At 49.3% G+C, this 19,255-nt stretch overlaps 1 protein-coding gene across 2 annotated transcripts in view; it reads left to right on the forward strand.

The window, feature by feature from the left end:
* The window catches only part of SLC7A8 (solute carrier family 7 member 8), a 58,232-nt gene that overhangs the window by 28,889 nt on the left and 10,088 nt on the right, over positions 1–19,255 (forward strand). For both annotated transcript variants that reach the window (XM_084767303.1, XM_084767304.1), the window contains 4 exons: positions 13,443–13,568; positions 15,198–15,351; positions 15,845–15,968; positions 18,663–18,766. In XM_084767303.1, the coding sequence (XP_084623429.1) occupies positions 13,443–13,568; positions 15,198–15,351; positions 15,845–15,968; positions 18,663–18,766 (508 nt within the window). The remainder of the gene's footprint in view (positions 1–13,442; positions 13,569–15,197; positions 15,352–15,844; positions 15,969–18,662; positions 18,767–19,255) is intronic.

The following is a 19,255-nucleotide window of genomic DNA, read 5'->3' on the forward strand; positions in this document are numbered from 1 at the left end:
CTGGGAGAAGACATTTCCCCATGCCTCTGAACTTTATGACTACAGGGCCAGAGTAAATGCCCACATCTTAGTGCCGTTTCACTTCCTGCCCCGGAATCGAGGGCATCTCAGCCACACCCATGGGATGTGTCTAACAGAGGCTCTCAGTCTTGATCTCCAGTAAAAAGAAGAACTCACAGCACGGGGCTTTATGTTGTATATGTCATAGTAAGCAACTACATAGAGCACAGAGAGCTTGGCAGCCATGTTCCCTAGAGACCCATTGGTGCTGGATGCTCGGAACCACTGGTTTGCGTGCCGCCAGTGCTCAGGCCAGCCAGGGTTTGGCTCTCCACTAGCTTCTTGAGAAGTACATCTTTCTACTTGGAAGATCTACCCGTGGGTGTCTGGTCCAGGTCACCTCCTCTTTTGGCCTCTATTAACCTCTCCTGTAGCTCCCAGCTTTCTTTTCACTCTTGGACCAGAGTTTTGCTAAAGCTCCTACCCTGAGCTTGCTTGTCCCAACACAGAAGCTTGGCTCCTCCGTTGCCCTTCTCTGGCTGTGCTCAGAGGTCACTTCGTTTTTCCCAGAGGAACCCATGGATGTAGTCCCTGAAATCTTCTGTTAGGAGCTGGTGACCTTTTGCAGGATTAGCGTTATAGGCCACATTTACATCACATGCCAGACATCATGAGCCCCGGGGACTTACAGGATTATGAGGGTGAGGCCCCGTTGGTACTGAACGAAAGAAGGGGGCAAGATTAGTCTGTTTAACAAGTTTGAGAGCTAGCTGCCCTCATGGTTGGGTTATAGCTGAGTCATGCGGGGAATGTACAGCGTGGTCCAGGGTTATAGGTCTTGGTGAACACTAAGTCCATAAGCCTCCCCGTCTGAGAACCTACCGGACCTACTAGGACCCACACCCGCTCCCCCAGGACTGAACATGATAGCCAGTCAAACTCGGCTGAGCAAGTCAGAGCCAACAGAAGCAGCCATCAGCCTTGTTCTGCGTCTGGGGTCTCAGCTCTGAGGACCGGGGGAAGGAGACAAGAAACTTCAGACACGCCGGGTATAGTGGCGCATGCCTTTAATCCCAGCGTTTGGGAGGCAGAGGCAGGCGGATCGCTGTGAGTTCAAGGCCAGCCTGGTCTACAAATTGACTCCAGGACAGCCAAGGATACACAGAGAAACCCTGTCTCGAAAAAAACAAAACAAAACAAAAAACCAAAAAAAACCCTTCAGACACAGAGGCAAAATATGGAGCAGGGTTAAAGTGAGGCTCCTCTGAGGGATAGTCCTGCTTTTTGAACATCTGCACCTTTTTCTCTTCTTGCTACCCAGCTCAGCTCAGAGCCGTGTTTAGCCAGCACTGAAGAAAGAAGTACTCAGCTGTTAGAAAACGCTGAGCTAGGTTCAGAGTCTTGGCTAACCTAAGTCCCGAATGGTGATTCAGCAGGAACCGTGGGTCCAGCATCTGGCCCTGGAGAGAAAAGACTATGAAGGAAGGGGAAAGGGAGGAGGAGGCAGCGGCACAGCGGGAGCTCAAAGTGTCCAGGAGAAGCTGTGCCAGGCATGCCTTCCAGAAACACGGGCTGGCAGCTACCCACCCTCCTCTGAGGGCTTGTCCTTGAAGCAGAGAGGAAACGCTCAGAGGACCTCTTCCTATAAGAGGGAGTTCTGAGGCTTCTAAATTGTCAGTGCCTCAAGATGAAAGGGACCCAGGGGAAGGGACATATGCTCCGGTACGGTGGGGCAAGATCCATTTCAAAACCAAACCAAACTGTACACTTCATAGCAGTTCGCAGGATCAAAGCGCCGTTTATGTAGAAAGGCCTCTTTGATTGTTGCTTGCCGTCGCTCTGTTTTGATGTTTTGTGTTCGGCGGTTGGGTTATTTACATCTATAACTTCCCGCGGTCATGTCGTGTCACATGTTTGACAATGCCAACGTTTGTCGTGGGTAGGCAGGGTGCCTGAAGACTTCATGGTGTGACTCCTCACCCCATGTGAGAACCGGCTCCAGGTGACGGAGCGCACATGCATTCCCAACCTTGGGAAGGCAGATGCAGGAAGCTCAGGAGTTCCCAGCCCGCCAGACTTGGCCACACAGTGAGTGTGAGGCCTGCTTCAATGCCATATGGCCCTGCCTTTAAAAAAAAAAAAAATTCACCAGAGAGGACTCTGGGTAATTCCTATAGGCTAATCCCATTTTCCATTCCTACCCTGTACCCACCTACCCACCTAAACCTCTTTGAGGAAGAACAGGGGCTTGGTTTTGCAGCTTTCTGGCCAGACCAGGATCTTATCTCAGCCTCAGGTTGTGTGCCTCAGAACTCAAAGCACTATTTTCTTTGCCTATCAGTGCCTTTTGGCAGTCAGCACTAGTTACCTCCAAGATCTGGAAAGGAGCGAGGTTAACATGCCCAGTGTTTCCATGCTTAGGAACACGTGCCCAGTTCCTCCTCTGAGCAGTAGACGTGGCCAAGGAACCTGGTCCAGCCTATGGGAGAGCCGAGTGTGATCACACCCTCTCCTGCCGCTGGGCCAGTGTCCCAGCAGCCTCACGGGCAGGCTGCAGGGCTGTGCACACTGGCATCACCTTGTCCTCCTGCTGCAGCCCCAGAACCACAGAAGCAGGGGAGGCTGGCCAAAGCATGGCACAGAAGTGCATGTCCCAGCTGAAGGTGCGACCATGACACCAACCTTTCTGGCACCCCCACTGTCCCTGGCCAGGTGGAATTTATAGCTGGTTCAGAGAGCTGGATGCTCCATCCCGGAAAGATGCTTGTTTTGAAGTTCTGGTGTGGAACAGGGTGTTCTGGTTTCTTCTACAAAGTGGCGTCAGTGCTTCTCCTTTTCAGCAGCTGTCTGCTTGCTGCCTTGCACCCTCCTCTGTTCTGCCCTGGCCTTCCGTCTCTCTCCCTTCTGCTCCTCTCAATCAAGCTCCTTTGCTGTCTCCTCTTTATCTCTCCCTGTCACCTACTACTCTCGTTGCTCGTACTCTTTCTCTCTTCTTCACTGTCTGTCTTTATTGACATCCACACAGCCTCTATCACCATCTCTCTCTCTTTTTTTCTCTCTCTCTCTCCCTTCCTTCCTGTCTTTAAGACAAAGACTCTATATAACCATAGCTACCCTGGAGCTCAGTGTGTCAAACAGTCTAGCCTCAGATTTGCCTCTGTCCTCCTAAGTGTTGGGATTACAGGTGTGTGACACTACACTGAGTCTCTGTCTATCTTTCTGTGTCTGTCTGTCTGTCTGTCTGTCTGTCTGTCTCTCTCTCTCTCTCTCTCTCTCTCTCACACACACACACACACACACACACACACACACACACACACATTTCTACACACTGTTTTCACTTCCCTATAAAGATCAGGAGGCAAACAAAGCCTACTTCTAGCAATGTTAAGCATAAATAAGCTTTTCCAAGATGTCTCCAGCACAGTCCTGACCAAAAAAACTCAAATGGGGCCAGGAATGATGGCACATAACTGCAACAGAACCTTTGAGATTGAAGTGAATTCAAAGCCAACCTGGACTACACGTTAAGACCTTTTTTTTTTTTTTTTTTTTTTTTTAATCATGGCAGCTGGGAAGACGACCCAGTGAGTAAAGTGTTCGCTGCATAAACATAATGACTTGGGTTCCTATCACCACAGCACCGGAGACAAACATGTACCCCTGTCTCATACCTGCCATCCCAGCACTAGAAGCAAAGGTGGAAGTTTCCAGGGGCCTTGCTGTCTGGCCAGTATAGCTGACTGGTGAGCTCATTTCAGTGAAAGACCATATATGCATGAATGGCTGGAGAGATGGCTCCGTGGTTAAGAGCACCCACATGGCTGTCTGCAACTCCAGTTCCAGGGGATCCGACACCCTCACATAGATACATGTGCACACAAAACACCAATGCACATTTTAGGTAGGATAAAAATATCTACCTGCTGTCGACCCCTGTCAACCCCTGTCCTTCATGTATATGCATGTTTCCATAAATGTGTGCATATCCATGGTCCCACATATATGTACAGAGAGAGAGAGAGAGGGGGGGGGGAAGAACACAGCTATGTATGATGGGGCACACCTATAATCTCTACATTTGAGAGGTACAGACAGGAGGCCCAGCAGTTCAGAGCCAGCCTGGGCTACATGAGACCCTGCCTCAAAACACATGCATACACACAGAAGTGCAGATGGGGGTTTCCCAAGCTCAGAGGGAATATGAGAGTGTGCCGTGAGTAAGGGCTTCCGAGGAGCAAGTAGTCTTGTGGTCCTCTGCTTTGCTGTCAGCACGTTACGTCCTGCTGCTCAGAGTGCCATCTGGATTGCGGCCAGTACCTTTGGGTGACAGACTCAGTTCCAAGTGGAGCCACAACAGATCACGGGCACCTCCAGCAGGAGCTGAGGAGGTGAGTGACCGGCAAGGAGCAGTTAGTATATGACGAAACGCCAAGGCTGGCCTTTGACCAAAGGAGGGCCTGGAACCAGAGGGCCCGTTCCATCAAGTCTTTGCCACTAAATAGCTGGGATCTTACTTACTCATATAAAATGAGGCTCTGGCTTTCTTAAGGTCATTCTCACAAAGCTATAAATCTGCATCTGGGGAGCAGAGCACAGACCTAAATATCTACCTCTAGAGTAAAAACACTGGCTACACATCTGCCTCATTTATCTTAAAACAAGCCATCTAGCCCGCTCTCCAAATAACCTCACCCCTGTGTTTTCACCTGTGAGGCCAGGGTGGCAAGGTTTATAGCCAGCAGCTGGTCTGTCAGGATGAAGAGTTTCTTTTTTTCTTCTTCTTCTTCTTTCTTTCTTTCTTTTTCTTTTTTTTTTTCTTTTTTTCTTTTTTTTTTTGTTTGTTTGTTTATTTTGGGTGTTTTTGGTTTTTTGAGACAGAGTTTCTCTGTGTAGCCTGGGCTATCCTGGACTCACTTTGTAGATCAGGCTGGCCTTGAACTCACAGAGATCCACCTGCCTCTGCCTCCCAAAGTGCTGGGATTAAAGGCATGAGCCACCATGCCTGGCTAGGATAAACAGTTCTTGAGGAAAGTGTTCATGGCTTCCTGAGAATGGTGCAGAATGACCCTTTCCTCAGCGAGAAGCCAGAGTCCCACATCCAGAGGCACGGCACACTTGAGGGCCGTTTCCCAGTGCTGTGTGCAGATGGCCTCCATTTCCCGAGCTTTCACCTGCCCTTCGTTCCTCCCTGCAGAACCCAGACACTCCCTGGAGTGACCCAGTGGAGCCTGTGAAAAGCTCCCAAATATTTTCTGTGCAGATTTATCTGTCCTCCATCCAGTGAGCTTCAGCAGCAATTGTGTGCCTCCATTTTGAAGTAAAAATGACTAGCGATCACTGAGTATAAAAGAAAAAAAAAAACAAAAGTCACATTCAGCGCACTCCAGAATCTCAGTGCTAGAGCCTAGTGGTCATGTGTCAGCTGGTAGCTTCTCTCCTGGCCTTGAAGAGGTCAGCTTTCCGTGGAACACTCCTTCCTCACAGCTAGAATTACCTGGCTCATAAGAACTAGTCATGTGTTTGTTTGTTTGTTTGTTTGTTTTTAATTTCTGGAGGCTGAGGCACAGGTGACCAGCTTGGCTTTTGGCCCAGTCATGTCCACGAGCGCCACAGTCCCTGCTCCATCCCAAGGTCTCTAATCCCACATTTCTAAATAACTTGGGTTCAAAAACCCCCAGAGTGGGTGGTTCGCAGAGGACTAGCATGAAAAAGGATGAAACCAATTAGAAACTAAGAAGAAACAGGAATAAAGGATACAGAGAGAAGTATCGGGGTCAGCCAAACAAAGCAACAGTGCGCAGTAAGGCCTGGCGTGTGATATGCCCTCTTTAAAAAAAAAAAAAAGAGTGTATGTGTGTGTACATTTATCTACTAATTCATCTCACAGACCTGATACAACCTCTTTAAAACCCACCATATGGGGCTGGAGAGATGCCACCTGGGTTAGATTCCAAGCACTGGCGTCAGGCAGCACACAGCTTCCTGCACCATCCCTTCCCCGGCTGCGTTGCCTGGCCTCTAGTGGTTCTGCCATGTTCCTGAGAAACTCACATCCCATCGGCCTTCATTTTCAGTGGAGATGGAACCCAGGGCCTTGTGTGTGGGAGGCAAGTGCTCTGCCTTGAACTGTAGTTGCACCCCTCTCTTCTTTTGTGATAGAGTCTTACTAAGCTGTCCAACCTGCCCTTGAAGCCCACACAGGCTTTGAACTTGCATCCTCCTGCCTCCATCTTCCAAGTAGCTGGGATTACAGACCTCTACCTCCAAGTCTGGCTCCTGTCCTCTGGGCCATTTCTAGACACAGAGGGAGGGGCAGAGAGGTTGACTGATTTATCTGAGCATCCTGATAGTAGTGACTAAGGGAGGCTGTGAGGACTTCAAGTTTCCAATCTTGTCAGTTAAACCTCCCAAGTCTGTCTGAGGAAAGATTCCTATCTCTTTCCCTCCAAGTTACTAGCCGCACCACCATCACCCCCCCGCCCCTACCACCACCACCCCCCACTGCCCCCCCATACCACTTCCCCCCATACACCAGCCATTTTGAGTTCTACTTACTAGTTATGCCCCCCAACTGACACCCAAAACTCATCCGGCCTTCCTCTGACCAAGGGTGAGAGAGAGAATAGCAGCCATAGCCCTGACCGGATGTATGTCTTGAGGACTCCCGGGCAACTTCTAAATGAAGATTTGTTTAAACTACTGACCATTGGTTTTCCTTCAAACGGTCTTGAGAGATAAGTTTTAAATCGCCTCTTTTATCTATGGTTTGTGATTTATGCCCCCAACCCACACACACACCCCCCCACCATGTCTGCCCTGAGCCTCATCTGTCTTTCCACCTACTGAATTTAGCCTGGAGAAATCCCAGGCTGGGTTCTGTCAAAGAGGTCTAGTGTGTGACCTCTTTCCAGCTCTGACTGGAGGGATGAACTCAGTCACAGGACTCTTGAGATCATCTCTTGGGTGTGTGTTTGCTTGATTGTTTTTCTCAGCACTTGGGATTAAACCCAGGGCCACACACAGGCAAAGCAACACTGGACCATTGAGCGCAGCCTCAGCCTCTCGGCTGTCTCTCTTAACTCCATGCATGACCTTTGGCTATAGCTGCTGCAGGTTAATAAAATAAGGAAGCCATCAAAGCAATGGGGACGAGCCAGACATGCGGTGTACCCTTGTAAGCCTAGCACTTGGGAGCTGGAGGTGAGGAGGAGCAGGAGGTCAGATTCATCCTCAACTACCTAGCAAGTTGGAGGGCAGGCCAAGGATATATGAAACCCTGTCTCCAAAACAGACAAGTGAGGGGACAGAAGAGAGGATTCATGCCTGTGAGCACCCTGTAATCCAGCACCCACTTGGCTTGCTGGAAGTTGGCCCTATGGCTTTGTTTTGGGGCCTTGTCCATATAGATCAAAGCTGACTGGAATATGGAGAGATTTTTGAGGAGCCCTTGGGATTAAATCAGTGGTCCTCAATCTGTGGGTCTCAACCCCTTTGGGCACCCTTTCACAGGTGTTGCCTAAAGACCATCGGAGAACACAGATATTTACAAGTCATAACAGTAGCAAAAATACAGTTATGAAGTAGCAACAAAAATAATTTTGTGGTTGGGGGTCACCACAACGGGAGGAGCTGTGTTAAGGGTCGCAGCGTGAAGAAGGTTGAGAAATACTGTGTTAGCCAGAGAAGGAATATTGTCCCCTTTACTTTGGGTTCCTCTAAAAAGAAGAAGGAAACCAACGTTGTCCATGGCGGGACAGTTACCCTGGGAAGAAGACCAGGAGAAGAGGGGTGATGCTCTAGTTGTGGGGTCCCAGGTAGGCTGGGCAACCAGAAGAGTTGAAATGTCATCTTGCAGTATGGAAGTGCTGCCTACGTTAGCACACCGGTGACCTCACCTCCACTAGCCCATTTCTAGAGAGCCCTCTTCCTGCTGGGCCCCGGGGTCTGGGTATATGTTGCTCTTTTTAGCGTTTCTGATTTGGTACTGGAGATTGCACACACACACACACACACACACACACACACACACACACACACACACACACACACACACACACACACCTTTATCCCCTGGCCCATCTTGTTGGCCACAGTTGCTTTCTGGTTTTGATTTGTTTCTTACCAGTACTGGGAATTGAATCTGAGACCTCACGAATGCTAGTCAAGCACTCTTCCACTGAGCTCGATCCCCTTAGATCCTCCTCTTTCTCTCCCTCCCGCCCACTCAAACAGGACCTTGCTAAGTTGCCCAAGCTAGCCTTGAACTCAAGACTTACCAACTCACCAGGTCTTCTTGGTAGTCTTTTCATCTTTTTCTTTTTTTAAATTTTATTTTAAAGTTGTATCTATTTATTATGTATACAGTGCTCTGCCTGCACATCAGAAGAGGGCACCAGATCTCATTATAGATGGTTGTGAGCCACCATATGGTTGCTGGGAATTGAACTCAGGGCCTTTGGAAGAGCTGCCAATGCTCTGAACCTCTTAACCAGCCACATTCTTTTTCTATTTTTGTTTGTTTGTTTGTTTGTTTTTCGAGTCTCTCTGGGTTGGACTTGAAATCACAGCGATCCGCCTGCCTCTGCCTCCCCAGTGCTGGGATTAAAGGTCTGTGCCACCACGCCCAGCTCTCTTTTTCTGTTTTTTAACTGAGGAAACAAAAAAAAGGAAAATGCCCAGGAGAACCACAGAAGCCTAAGTTCTACAGAGCTCTAGGCGCCAGCGACCACTAGGACAAGAACTAGAGTTTTCCATTACTTTTCCTAGCTAGACCAAAGCTATAAAGTTTACATTGTTGGGGCCCCTTCCACAGGATGCCCTGGGCTGGCCGAGGCCCAGGATGGACTCCTGCTGACTCCTACACTAGCTCTCTCAACACATTGCTTTGTGCTCATCCTCTTTGCTTTAGATGGGTTTAGAGGCAAAGTGGTGAGAGGGAAGTAGAGATAAGATCTCTATAGCTCAGGCTAGCCTGGAACTCACTAAGCAGCCAAGGCTAGCCTCAAACTCATGTCAGGCCCCCTAGCCTCAGCCTCCTGAGGGCTGAAATCACGGGCACGAGCCCCTGTGCCTAGCTTTCAGTTGTCTCTCAAGTCACTCTCACGCCACAGTGCCTGGCCCTGATAGATCCGTGTAGCTAGGGTGACAGGTGGATAGAAATCTTTATGTTTCAAGCTATAGTCCCAGTGTGGCACTATAAAGTATGACGTAAATGTGTGGCTTTCCTGAAGTCAGTAGATTCTAGGCGTGCAGAAGTGTCAGGGTCTAGCTGGAGAGAGAGAGAGAGAGAGAGAGAGAGAGAGAGAGAGAGAGAGAGAAGAGAAAATAGTCATTGGCAGCAGAAAGGGGTGCTGGGAAGTGGAGGGCAGCACCTCCTGCACAGGGAAGGCCCTTGGCAAACACCCAGCAAGTGTTGCCTTCAGTCTCTGACCTTTCCTCTCTGCTTGGAGGCTCAGGTTTCAGCTGCTGTGAGGGAAGCTGTTCTGCTGTTACCCAGAGACTCAAAGTACCCTCTCTTCTCTCAGTCACGTGCAGTGATGGCCCAACCCTGCAGGGTGAAGGCCAAGACTGGGGAGGGGGCGGCGGCCTGGAGCACTGTTCTGCAGAGGTAGGGGGCACAGGCAATCTGCTCAACCCTACCGCCTTCTCAGCATTCTCTTTGACAATGAAAGGTTAAATATTAGTCAAGACCTGAGATCTTGTGAGATTTGGAGGCAGCGGAAGACATTAACAGCAAGACTACATGACAGGACACCTGTCCTTTGGTCATCACAGTCACCCTGGGTCTCATAAGGAGGACTTTATGTCTTCTGTCACAGCACACGGGGAAGGAAGGAGGCAGGAGGCAGATTTTCCCTCTTGTGAGTCTCCCCATCTCTGCCTTTGTTTTCCTCCTGTACTTTTTTTTTCTTTCTTTCTTTTTTCTTTTGTCATCTCTGCACCCTGCCCTCACCTCCCCTTGGTGGAGGTGGCTTGGTTCTAGGGGGTAGGGGTGGAGGTGGGGTCAAGACACAAGCTCTTGTTTTGTAATCCTTGCCCATCCCTGAGCCATGTGGGTTTTGTTCTCTGGTCTTTTTATAATTCTGTCTCCTTTGCTTTAGTCATCACTGCCTGGGTTTCTGGGTATGGGACACCTGGCCTTGTACCCAGCGTGTCTCTCAGGGCCTCAGAGAGAAGATGAGGTCACGGTCGAGTTGTTTAGAGTGATTTGAGTTGGATTATATCACCAGGCACGTGATCTTGAAATCCTTACTGAATTGAGTAAGATAACTGAATGTGTATTTATCAAGATCTCTGTCCATCTGGAACATTCCGGTGTTTACAAAATGTTCTCCCTGTTCAGGCACTTAAAATCCTTCCTCCAGCGGCATGGTTTCCATTCGTCTGCTATGAGAGCAGCTTGGCTAACAGCTCTTCTTGCATGAGGAGTCAGGAGCTTCTACCTCAGAAGTCAAACTTCCCAGTACTCTCTCAATTCTGTGAAAACAACTAGGGAATGTCTCCATGATTAATGAAAGTCTAAAGGGACGGGGTGGGGAGGTGGGGGTGGGGAGGTGGGGGTGGGGGGTGAGGGGTGGGGGAGGGCAGCATGCACTGTGGAATGCAGAGCGAGGCTGGAGAACTAATGGCTTATGGCATTTTCTTCCTTTATTAAATCTTTGTTGTGCATCTGCTATTTGTAGACACCAATGATACACTTGGGAGTTAAAGACATGGAAAAGAGAAAAAGAGAAACACAAGGGCTGGGCAGTGGTGGCACACACCTTTAATCCCAGCACTCGGGAGGCAAAGGCAGACAAATCTCTGTGAGTTCGAGGCCAGCCTGGTCTACAAAGTGAGTCCAGGACAGCCAGGGCTATCGTACAGAGAAACCTTGTCTCAAAAAACCAAAATGAGACAGAGAAACAGAAGTTGTGTGTGTGTGTGTGTGTGTGTGTGTGTGTGTGTGTGTGTGTGTACTGAATTTTAATGTGCAGCCCTGGCTAATCCAGTACGTGATATGCACTCTAGGGTAGTCTTAAACTCAGAGCCATCCCCCTGCCTCAGATAATTTTAATATGAATAGGTACCACAAAAGAGATATAAGTAAAATGGCCTGGGATTGTTTCACTCAGGAAGGACAAACTTTGTCCCTTGCCTATAAAATGTGACTGATAGAGCTTACCTTGCAGCCTTATTGCAGGGGATCAATAAAATCACAAAGCCTCGTGGAACAGAGAGATCTGGAAAGGTGGGAGGAGATTGACAGCTCAAAGCAAATCAGTGAAGAAGATCACCCATCGCTGGTGACGCAGGACCTCCCTGCCCGGGTCCAGCCAGGTTGGGAAACACTTGGAAAATAGCAGTCCACTTAAGGAGAAGGCGTTGCTGTAACCTAGGCCACTCAAGCGAAGTCAGAGTCTGTGGGAGGCACGGAAGCCAGCCCCATGCTTCTACAGTGCTGTGCGTAACTTCTGAGCACTAAAGAGCATCCTGGTCACTATTTCAGGAAAAGGAAAGCCAGGAGGATTTTTTTTTCCCCTTTGTTCTCAAGTACTTTGTAACAATCCAGAAGTTACAAATCATGCTTTTGCCAGACGCTGCTGTACACACAGCTAATCCTAGCACTCTTGGAGGTGGAGGCAGGCAGGTATGTGTAAGTTTAAGGCCAGCTTGGTCTATGTAAGCGAATTCTAGTCTAAAAAAAGAAACAAACAATAATCAACTAAACCACATGCTTTTGCAAGCCATAGCTCCTGAGAGTAGCCTACAGTAAAGCAGGGTGCCCACCTTCCTAGCACTTGGCCTTTGCGGGCGTGGTTAGCCCGCAGGTTCCACATTGTTGAAAGTTCTGTGACTCCCAGGTGAGGAAGCAGAGCTGGAGGCAACCCACCCTGCCCCCTACCCCATGCCACTGCAGAGCATAGACAAATGGCTGGCAAACAGGTACCTGAGGACTTGATGCCATTCATCACTGGAAAACATACAACAGTTTCTTCTCAAATTAAATGTGCATTTACCATGTAACCAGAATCTTATCCCTGGTTACTTACTCACAAGAAATACAAACTCAAAGCCTTCAAGCACACCTTTAATCCCAGCACTAGGGAGGCAGAGGCAGGTGGACCTCTGTAAGTTCGAAGCCAACCTGCTCTACAAAGCAAGTCCGGCCCAGCTGGGCCTATTACACAGGGAAACCCTGTCTCGGAAAACAAATAACAAAAGACTCAAGACTTAGAGGGATGCTGGGATCGCTCAGGAGAAGGCTCTGCAGGTTCAGCTCTGATCCTACAAACCTGACAACATGAGTTCAGTCCTCAGAACTTATATAAATAAAGGACCTCTGAGTGTAACACTATGTGTGGCATAGTAATAAAATAAAGGGTGGTTTGTTTGTTTTGAGACAAAGTCTCTCTACTACATAGCTTGGCTGGCCTGGAACAGTGGGGTGCCTTGAACTCAGCCATTCCTCTGCCTCTGTTTCCCAAACGCTGGGATTAAAGGCACACACCACCACACCTGGCTAAAATTAAGTTGTCGTGGTTTCTTTTTTAATAATTAAATTAGGGGACTGGAGAGATGGCTTAGAGGTTAAGAGCACAGGTTGTTTTTCCAAAGGTTCAATTCCCAGCAACCACATTGCTACTCCTAACCATCTATAGTGACATCTGCTACCCTCTCCTGGTATGCAGGCACACATACAGGCAGAACACTGTATAAATAATAAATAAATAACTCTAAAAATAAGTAAGTAAATAAGATGTAGGGGCTAAAAGAGGTGGCTCAGCAGTTAAGGGGGGCTGGGGGTGGGGGAGTGGAAGGGGGAGAGGAGGCAGGGGGGGAGCGAGGCGGGGAGGGGGGGCGAGGCAGGGGGGGCAGGGCGGGGGAGTCAAGGGAAAGGAGCAGAGCACAGAGGCACACTTTCAAAATGTCGGAAATATCCAGGACAGTAACGGTTAACAATTCACTTGCCAAATGCCATCAAAATCTTACTCCCTAAAAAGGTGAATTTTGACGTGGAGGTGGTGGGGCATGCCTATATTTCAGACACTACAAGGGGAGGCTGAGACAGGAAGGCAAAAGGTTGTTGTTGTTGTTGTTGCTGCTGCTTTAAGGTGAATCTTATACTTTAATGAACATAATGAACAAGAGTCCCTAGCCCTCTGTTACCCCAGAACCAGGCTCAGGAAGGCACTATCGAAGACTATACTAGCGTCTCAGGGCTGCCCGTGAACAGTAATAACAGGGATTCTGTGCTCCTGAGTCAGTGCCCACGCTGCCCTGCCTACTCCTGGCCGCCAGCCCTGAGCAGGGACTGAGTGCTCTCACGAAGCTCTAATTTGGGGCACGTAATCCCCATTGTAACCTATTAACCGAGCCAAGGCTTCTGGTCACTGGGGCTGCGGGTGTGCTCCTGGGCAGGCAGCGGTGGCCTGCAGCCTCTGGGGTTCTCATTTCAGTGCTGCTCACGTGGGTCAACTGCTCCAGCGTCCGATGGGCCACCCGGGTTCAAGACATCTTCACAGCTGGGAAGCTCCTGGCCCTGGCCCTGATCATCATCATGGGCGTGGTGCAGATATGCAAAGGTAAAGGAGCCTGGGGGCTCCACGACCCTACCCCTTGCCTCGTGGACCCATCCTGAGATTTCCCAGTTGTCACTTTGCTGTTTTCCTCGGGGTTAGGGATGCCCCACCTCCGCTCTCATACGCCACTTTGCAAAGATCCATCTCTCCACACTTGCCTCAGACCTAACACGGATCTCTGTACACAGTTGCTATTTTGCCACAGCCCCAGGGACGACGTGCCTCACGATTTCTGTTGTATTTTGCTAACATCTTAAAATGAAGAATCGAAGAAGAGAACCTCATAAATTTCACTATTGCTCATAATCTCTCGGGGGAGGGGCAGGGGTGGGGGTTGGGAGGGATTAGGGGGGAAGCGCTACATTCTTGAGGCCTCTGCCAGCATTCCCCACTGGATTTCATCTGTATTTGGTTTCCATGGGACCCAAATCACTGCGGGGCTCTGCACAGCATCACCGTCACCGCCTCTTGGAGAAAATGAGATGACAAACAGGAACAGCTCCTGCCTTGCCCACAAGCTCTGAAGGCAGAGCAGAAAAATCTGCCAGCAACAATTTGTCCTAGATACTGCCCTGGATCATTCCAATCAGTGGGATTAAGCCCTGGGGGGTGGGGGGTGGGGGTGGGGAGTGGTTATATTGTTTTCAGGAATCTAGGCTTAGGAACATTGTCTTATCTATTCAAAGATAATGAATCCTTCCTAACCTGGTCTCAATTCTTTCCCACACAAACCTCCTTATTTCCTGTCCTAATGCTGTGTTACAGATGTCTAAATAGCACACCTTGTTACTCTGTCTTATCCCCGCCTGATTTAGTCAACAGTTGTGGCTGTATGTGATATGGGTGTGTACACTCACACCCAGGGTTTGCACATGCTGGGCAGGTACCCTACTACAAAGCTATATCCTCAACCCAGAAACTTTTTTTTAAAAAGTTTATTTTATTTTATAAGTGTTTTGCCTACACACACACACACACACACACACACACACACACACACACACGCCATGTGCATGCCTAGTGCCCATAAAGCCAGAAGATGGCTAGTTGTAAGCCACCATGTGGGCGCTTGGAATGGAACCCAGGTCCCTCTGCAGGTCCAACAAGTGCTCTGGACCACTGAGCCACCTCTCCAGCCCAACTCCCAGCATCATTTTTCTAACTGAAGGACCCAGATGGAGACCAGATTCCCTTAAGAAGTGATGGGCGATTGGTGAGGCAAGCCAATGAGCTTGAACTGACAGAAATGCTCGCTCGAGCTCTGTGAAAGCCTTGCATCTGAGTGTGGGTTGTCCTTGATGCTTTGCTCATGAGACACAAATTACCTTATCAAGGACGGTTGTTGAGAGACTGCCCTCGCTAGCTTCTCCGTTTACAGGAGCTTTTCTTCCAAATCACATCATCTATTTTGAAAAGGGAATTCTCAGCTGTGCTTTGAGCCTGAACCCCTGTTTGGAGCTCTCAGGTTCTCGAGGCCCTGGCCCTAGGTTTCCCCAGTCCCCTTAGCTTTCCTTGCCTCGCACAGTGAAGGAAATGCACAGCACTGCAGGGGGAGGGCGAGACAACGCCTGGGGTGGACTGCTGGGTCTGGGCTCACCTCTCTGAGCCCCCTCCTGCCTGTTATGTCCACAGGAAAATTCTTTTGGCTGGAGCCAAAGAACGCATTTCAGAATTTCCAAGAACCTGACATCGGCCTCATCGCTCTAGCTTTCCTCCAGGGCTCCTTTGCCTATGGAGGCTGGAACTTTCTTAATTATGTGACCGAGGAACTTGTGGATCCCTACAAGTAAGTCACAGGAATCCAACCCTTCCATTCCCCCTTAGGCCACACAGTACCCATTGCTGGAAAAAGGCGACAGAGCCCAACTTCTCAGCCCTACCCTGGACTGTGCCCTGGTCTACCACAATGCAACAGTTCATTTCCCATCAATTTGAATCATTTGCTATTCACCTTGCTAAGAGAAGAAAATGGGTCCTGTGAGTGTCCCACGGCAAGCTAAAATCAGAAAGCTGTGCAGGACAGTGCGAGCTGTCCTAAGAGGCCTCAGCGTTTTATGTGTTTGGGGCAAGGTCCAGCTTTAAGGCGGCAGAAAGAGTGCATGGTCCAAATCTGAGTCAGGAAGTGATAAGCAACTTCTAGCCTAAGCTGTGCCGTTTCCTCTACATTATCCTGCCCCACCAGGCTCAAACCCTCCCTCCCAGAGAGAGGAAGGGCCAAGAGGCTGCAAGTCCTGGCTCCCCTGGTACCGGCCTCCCTCTCACCTCCTCTCCCTCTGCAGGAACCTTCCTAGAGCCATCTTCATCTCCATCCCACTGGTCACATTTGTGTATGTCTTTGCCAATGTCGCGTATGTCACTGCAATGTCCCCCCAGGAGCTGCTGGCCTCAAATGCAGTCGCTGTGGTAAGAAATCACTCAGGGTCCTCGACCCACATGTAGATCTGCTTAGCCCACGCGCTGTCCCCTGATCCAGTGCTTCATGGGAGGGGATGCTACACACACACACCCCCTCGGGGTGAATTCCACATGTGTCTTTGGCAGGGTATCTTCAAGCACCCAGGAGCAAACTGATGGCTGGGTTGGTCCCAAAACAGCTGCTCTGACTACCTGAGAAGTTGCCACAGAGTCTATGTGGCCTTCTATATTGAAATATTGACTGTCTTACGGAACAAGCTCACTGACTCCCAGTCTAGGGCACTGGAGCATACAGATTCTGTAAGAAGACAGACTGCTCTTCACAGACATACATGCTTGACCAGACACGCTGCTTCTCTGCTCTTTCCTTCTCTGGGAATCTTGCACTCATGCAAGCTGAGTGGTCTCCTCAGGAAAAGTTGGGTATTGAAGGGCCAACGATGTAATCCAGTCGTAGAGTACAAGGCTCTGTATTCAATCCCCACACACACTCATACACACCCACACAGACATACACACAGTCACACCACATACACGGAGACACACACACACACACAGAGGCGTACACATAACTACACACACACTCACACAACTATACATACACACTCACGCCACATACAGAGACACACAAACTCATACACACACAGAGACATATACAAAACTACACATACTCACACAGACACACACACACTCACTCACACACAGACATACACACAACTACACATACACTCACACACAAAACTACACACACACTCACACAGACACAAAGATACACAACTACACACATACTCACACACATGCGTATAAACACAGACATACACAAACAACTACACACACACACACACCACAGACACATACACACTCATACACATATGCTCAAACACATGTATATAAACACACACAGACACATACACTCACACAGACACACACATACAACTATACACACACACACCACAGACACATACACATTCACACACATACACACAGAGACCCCCCCACAACTACACATATACTCAAACACATGCATATAAGCACAGACACACATACAACTACACACAGACTCGCACATACCACCGATACATACACACTCGTACCCATACACACAGACACACATATACACACACAACTAAACACATGCTCACACACTCACACACATATAGTCACATACACATATAAACACACATACATACAAACACCTACAGTCTCTCTCTCTCTCTCTCTCTCTCTCTCTCTCTCTCTCTCTCTCCCTTCCCCTCCCCCCAGGAACTAATTCAGAAATCAGAGTGATTTATGCTCTTTGGGCAAAGAGGTCGCAGACTATCTGCTATCTGAGGGAGGACTAGGAGCCACGCTGTACCTTCACCTAGCTTTAGACCAAACACTGTCATCACTTGTCCCTGCCGTCCCCTGTGGCTGCCTCCGCCTGGAGCCAGCAGCCTTCCATGCACAGCAGGACATCTGTTCTAGACACCACCTCCCTAGGTTCCTGCTGTAAGCCTGACTCAGACTCAGAGACTCTAGAAAAGGCTTGTCCCCGAACCTGGATATACACGTGTATATATCTGAAATCAATCATTTTTATTTTGTTTTTTGAGACAGGGTTTCTCTGTGTAGCCTTGGCTGTCCTGGAACTCTCTTTGTAGACCAGGCTGGCCTCGAACTTACAGAGATCCGCCTGCCTCTGCCTCCCGAGTGCTGGGATTAAACGGCGTGAGCCACCACGCCCAGCTGAAATCAATAAATTTGCAACCACTTCTTTCTCAGCTAAAGATCTCACCAGGCTTTCTGGGCTGTGGGGGCACACGCCTTTAATCCCAGCACTCAGGTGGCAAGCACAAGTGGGTCACTGTGGCCAGCCTGGTCTACAGAAGGACATCTAAAACTGCCAGGGCTACACATAGAGAAACCCTGTCTTGAGAGAAAAACAGAAAAGAAGAAGGAAGGAAGGAAAAGAAAACGAAGTAGCCAGTGCTTATTTTCCTACCAATGCAATCAGCTTCTGTGAGTTCAGAAACTCTGACAAGGTTTCATTCCTATTTTGTAGGTGGGAAACTAGAACTCAAAAATAACAAACCCAGGGCTGAGAGAAAATAGCTCAGTGGCAGAGCACTTGCCTTACACAAGCGAGACCCTGGGCTTGGTCCCCAGCACTGAAAATAGGCGGATGAACGGATAGATAGATAGATCGACAGATAATAAATTGATAGATAGATAGATAGATAGATAGATAGATAGATAGATAAAGCCTTGTTGAAGGTGGGGGTAAGATTTGAATCTGACTCATAAGTCTGTTACTCCCCTGTGTGGAGACATCTGTAGTATACCCAAGGAGGACTTATACAGCAGCTGGCTTCCAATCCTGACCCCCTGCATTTTCCCCAGTGTACAGTCTGAGGTAAGCTATAGATCACAAGCCCCTCAGTTTCCTCATTTGTAAACCAGGATAAGTGCTAGTTCATTACTCTTATCACCAGCATAACACTGGTCCCCTCAGCTAGTTGACCATCATCGTGTGTTCCTGATGTATGGCTGTCCCTGTGGCGTGGTAGCCTGGGCCCCAGCTGCCAAGGTTAGCCAGACAGAATCAGCAGGGTAGATGGGAGACAGGCGCTCCAGAAATGAGGCGCGAACTGGAACAGGGGTTTTTACATCCTCTCTCTCATTCCCTGTCTTCTCTCCCAGACTTTTGGCGAGAAGCTCCTCGGGGTCATGGCCTGGATCATGCCCATTTCCGTTGCCCTGTCCACGTTTGGAGGGGTCAATGGCTCTCTCTTCACCTCCTCCCGGTGAGTGTTTGCCTAGGCCACTTTTCTGTGTCCACTGCTCTGTAAGCATTTGATGGACTTGTCTGTCGGCAGGGGTCTGCACAACCTCCTGAGCGGTGGCTTTGTGGGGGCGTGCATGTCAGTGTGGGTGCTAAGGGGATCTGCTGCTCATGGGGTGACCTATGATCTGGAGTGTGCAGGTGGAAGACCATCTTGCTTTGCAAGAGACCGAGCTGTGGTTGGCAACAGAATAGTATCTTGGCTACATTCCTAGGGTCCCCGTTCCCCCTTGCCTGGACATGGGCTACTACTACTGGCCAGAAAGAAACCCTGCTTTGAAAGGACCCAGGAAGGTTCCTTGGGCCTGAAGCCTCTCGGTCTGGCCTCTCATGAATGTCTGGAATCAGACTCCACGTGGGATGAGATCCCTCTGAGTGTCCTGAGGGCACAGGACTCCCCCCTACTCAAGAGGCAGGTGCGATGCAAGGCCACAAGGCTTGAGGAGGGAAG

This window comes from Acomys minous (assembly GCF_964271855.1).
Source record: "Acomys minous genome assembly, chromosome: 18".
NCBI lineage: Eukaryota > Metazoa > Chordata > Mammalia > Rodentia > Muridae > Acomys > Acomys minous.